General features: G+C 32.7%; 1 protein-coding gene across 2 annotated transcripts; it reads right to left on the reverse strand.

The window, feature by feature from the left end:
- Nucleotides 1-1,466: 1,466 nt before the first annotated feature.
- On the reverse strand, nt 1,467-3,666 carry LOC129573029 (uncharacterized). Of its 2 annotated transcripts, none has more exons than XM_055453174.1 (5): nt 3,433-3,666; nt 3,246-3,366; nt 3,007-3,120; nt 2,690-2,953; nt 1,467-2,617 (listed from the first exon to the last, which is right to left on the reverse strand). In XM_055453174.1, the coding sequence occupies exons 2-5, from the start codon at nt 3,261-3,263 to the stop codon at nt 2,459-2,461; spliced, it is 555 nt and encodes a 184-aa protein (XP_055309149.1). In that variant the 5' UTR covers nt 3,264-3,366; nt 3,433-3,666; the 3' UTR covers nt 1,467-2,458. The 2 variants fall into 2 exon arrangements, with proteins under 2 accessions (XP_055309149.1, XP_055309148.1); XM_055453173.1 differs by having other exon boundaries at nt 3,476-3,660.
- Nucleotides 3,667-4,612: the final 946 nt, after the last annotated feature.

Raw genomic sequence — 4,612 nt, forward strand, 5'->3', positions numbered from 1 at the left:
TCCGTAGTTTGGAAAATAATCTAAACATTACACGCAATAATTGAGCAGGAACATGCAAGTTGCTGCATACATTATGCAATTTTCTACATATTTCATTAAGATCTTCTTCTTCTTCTTCGCTCTCATCTTCCTCCTCCTCCTCATCATCATCATACTCGCTAGCTGCATCATCGTCAATATGCTGTTCCTCATCTATGTCAAACGGTTGCTTAGAGAGTTTGAGTTGATGGAACATTGGTAGTGTGCGTGATTTCTTCTCAAATCTCTCATCATCATTGGATTCATCAGAAGTCTCATCCTCACTGGATGTAGATACGTTCTTTGAGTGAATTGATTTATTTTCACCTTCGTTCACACTTGATAGTGTATTAAAAGTTCCACTTCTTTCGTCTGGTTGTTGCATTTCATTATATTTGCGCTTTTTTAATAATGAAATTGTTGATTTAGCAACGTCATATTCTTTTGCTAGACGATTACCTTTCACTCCATCATTCAATTTAGCTAAAATTTCAGCCTTTTGGATTGTGTTCAACCGCATGATGTGGCAATAAAGATAACTTCTCTGTTTGGATGTTCAACTTGAACTAACTTGTATCACAAGATGTTTGTTATTTAAATGTAATTGAACCTCAAATCGAACTAAAATCGAACTATTTCCTTGAAATTGAACCTTTTTTTCTCAAATCGAACCATTTTTTCTTAAAATTGAACCTCAAATCGAACTATTTTCATGAAATCGATCCTTCAGTCGAACTATTTTATGAAATTGAGCCTCAAATGTGCCATAAGTGTTTATCACTTACACACATACACACATGTGTATCAAAAGAACAGAAAAAAGAATTGTGATACAAATTGCAAACTGAATATAAAAAAAAATAGATAAATCGATTTACATGAGCTGTATTGATAGCAATGTGATAAAATTAATTAAATGAATGAATGAATGTATGTGTATGTGTGTGTGAAAGAGAGAAAATGCACTGTATATTTGTTTTTCACTCGCATCTTATTATCATTCACAAACTTTTGCATTCAAACTTGAATTTAAAAAAAAACTCTGTTCCTTATTTTCATAGTTTTATTTAAAAAAAATAAAAAGAAAATAACGATTTCAAAATTCAGTTTTATGTGTTGTTTTTTGATCTAAGTATTCGATCGGATTGATTTAGTTTTGATTATCATGAAAAAATCATTTCAAAAAATTATCATGTCAGTCAATGTTTTTCATATTGTCAATCAATACACTCACTCATACATCAATTAAATAAATTAACACCATGTGTGTGTGTCTCTGTGTGTGTGTGTCTGTGTGTGCACTAATACTGAAAAACGTGGATGAAACCGGCATTTACATACTACTAGTATGTACATACACACACACACACCTCTCTCTCGCTCACGCTCAGTAACGTTCAAAGTACAACTTCGAAAAATGTGCAACACAAAGTAATTTCAGTTAGATATAGAAAGTTCAATAACATTTAATGCAAGGTATCAGCAAACATATTTTTCAGTTAATTGCAATATTAGCAAAATCAAGTAAAGTCCAATAAATTCATCAACTCACAAACTTATACGAAAACTGCGTAGATAGTAAGAAAGAAAATTAAAAACCAGTTAATGTTTAACATTCAAACGAAACAGTTGTTAATCATTTCTCCACAGTAGTCATGTGAAATATAAATCTATGGCTATGGAATTTCAATCAAAAAATGTTCACCTTTCAAACGAAGCAATCGTGATTTCGTTCGATCATTCGTTGAAAGTATTTTATTCAGCTAGCTTCACTTTTTCTTCAGTGCAATTTGTGAGTATGAAATAAGAAAAATTTGTGCATATTTTTTCTTGCAGTGTTGTTTTGCTTTTTCAGTGAGAGAAAATTGTTTCGGAATGCCGTCGCATGCTGCTGCTGCTGAGGAAGTTGAGCCATCCGGGTCGTTTGAATCAGCAGTTTGTGAATTAGATACACCGACTAATACAAAATTCGACGACGATCACGACGAAATTTACACAATATAAATTGATTCGTTTCTTATTCTATTGATACAATTGCTTTGCCTATTACTTTGTGGTTGTTATTTCTCTATTGTTATTATGGTTGGTGATTTCTGTTTCTTTTTTTCTGAATAAGATTACTGCCGTTCGTGTCCATGCTTAATAATAATAGTTTAAGTGCTGGAAAATGAGTCAGTTAAAATGCGATGCGCACATTCTTTGTACTAGAGATACATTCTTGCAAATAAAAATTCAGAAATCAATTCAAATGAAAAAAGTGCAATTTTAAAGTGTATGTACTTCATTTCAAACGCTATATCATTCATTTCTCATTTTTGAAGCAATAATGTTTTAATCGAATGTGTTACAATACGAAAAAGAAAAACAAAACAGACAAATTTGCCGTTTATATTTTCGAATAATAAGAGAAAGACATGCAGACTTTTCTCCATAGCAATCCTCATTTGGTTGTAGAAATTCTGGCGAGTCGGAAGTATTCTCGTTCGGCGTTCATACTTTCGATCGATACTTTCAGTTTAAGCATAGCTTCCATACCCAAAACGTTCACGTCTGCGAAGTGACTGTGCGAAATGTCGCATAAGATTTTAGACTTCGAATCCTGAGAATATAAAATAACAGCTAGAAATTTAACTAATAATCTAAAGAAAGCAAGACATGCAACAACATATACCTGTATTGCAACAAAATAACTGATAGCATTACATTTGGGCCCATACATCTCATATACTGTATCTTCGCAGAGAAAAGTGCAATTGGAACCAGTGTCAACGAGAAACCAGACGTTGACAATCGGTGCAGTCGGCTTTTCGGCATGCTGACAGTTTAGGCAGATCATCAACCGATTATTTTTACCGTAAATTATACCATCAACCGGAAACGGTGACGCACTAAACCCCCCTTCGCTCAAATTTGGCATTCCGTGATGATTGCCAATCTAAAAACAAAAATATTACAAAAACGAAAAACGCAGAGAAAAAACTGACTTACATCAGCGAGTTTTTTATGATTTATGTCTGTTAAAACCATGTCATGCTGAGCGGCTGACAACGCTTCATCATGATACAAAATCGGTCCATCGTTTCTCCCACTTGACAACGAACTCTAAAATAATCGTGTAAAAAATGAAAAGTTGGTTTATCTCGTTTACAGAAAAAAAAAAAGACCATTCTAAATCTTTTTCCTCAAGACATTACATTCAGTGTGAGTAGTGTACTTCAATAACTTACATTCACAGAATTCGTCATATAATTGTCGACACTGTTTGGTTTTGTGTATTTACAATTTTTGTTATTATCAACTGATCGATTGTAGTTTTTTCGGGAATAGCCAGCAACAGAAACAGCAACTCTAAAATATTACAATAAAATGTCAAAAAATTGATTGAATCACATTCTTTTTTATTTCTATTTCTACCTCTCACTCCAATTGCAATGTTCAAATTTATAAATTCTCTAACCGTTGAATTGAAGCAACTTGTGGAATTCGGCGTAATATTGTTGTTAACATTTTTTTCTCTTCTATATCTCAGCGATAAAAATAAACTCTTTTTGGATGATTTGTGTTGGAGCTAAGGATCAAACAATATTGACGGAACGTTATATTCCGATAGCTGTCAAACATTATTTACGCGCAAAACAATTCAGTTTGACATTTCAGTTTGACATCTATTTGAATACAAAGTTAAACCGTATATTTTATTAAACAATAACAACTACTATGGCGTAATCTTATAATTGCTGCTACTATATAGAGTTGATAATAGATGCCGTGTGTCAGTTTTTTTTTACAGAGAATTATCGTAAAATTATATCAGCCTCTCTATCTCACGCACAAAGTGTGAATATGTGAATGAGTGAGTGAAATTTACGCGAAAAACCAATGAAAACATTTGATCGTTTCGTTCTCTTTTTTACCGCTGCTGTAATGTAAAGATTAGGGGGATACAATTGTACCCAACAGTTTAACATAATTGAATTCTAAAAATGCGAGAGAGAGAGAATTCAAGAATTGGATTATTGAAAGAACACAAATAAAATCAAACCTTCTTGTGTCTGCACCAACGGAGTTGTAGTGAACGGACTACATTTCAATAAATTATCTCCCGAATTTTTCGTAATTGTAGAATTTCGTAGCAGCACCCATTAAATTTCAGCAATAAACGAAACCATGATCTGTCAGAACATCGGTCATACATGAAGTTGTTGTCAATTTTTTTCTCGTAATTTTCGACTGTTTTTAAATGAGTATATGATGAACCGTTGCAAACATCTAGACAAAACGGTTGATCAATCTAAAGGAAAAAATCAACAATGAAATAATACTAAATTTTGTTGATTAATTTTTTTATTGAAAATAGCAAATGAAATCCACTTCATTTTCGAAATTAATACCATGCGATTCTACTCCGAGAAGCTTTGGCATTTTGAAATAAATTCGCTAGATGGCATTGTTGACACTCCATTCGTATTCGTATATTGTAGATTGCTTTAAAATGACTGCGTAAAGCTATTTAGTGCTCCATGTGATAGCGAGCAATGTGTATGTATTTTGCGTACACAGTAGAATCCGATAAGAAAAGGACTTAGAACACAAA

This window comes from Sitodiplosis mosellana, unplaced genomic scaffold (genome assembly GCF_009176505.1).
Source record: "Sitodiplosis mosellana isolate CC-2019 unplaced genomic scaffold, AAFC_SMos_1.0 Smas_scaffold_5898, whole genome shotgun sequence".
NCBI lineage: Eukaryota > Metazoa > Arthropoda > Insecta > Diptera > Cecidomyiidae > Sitodiplosis > Sitodiplosis mosellana.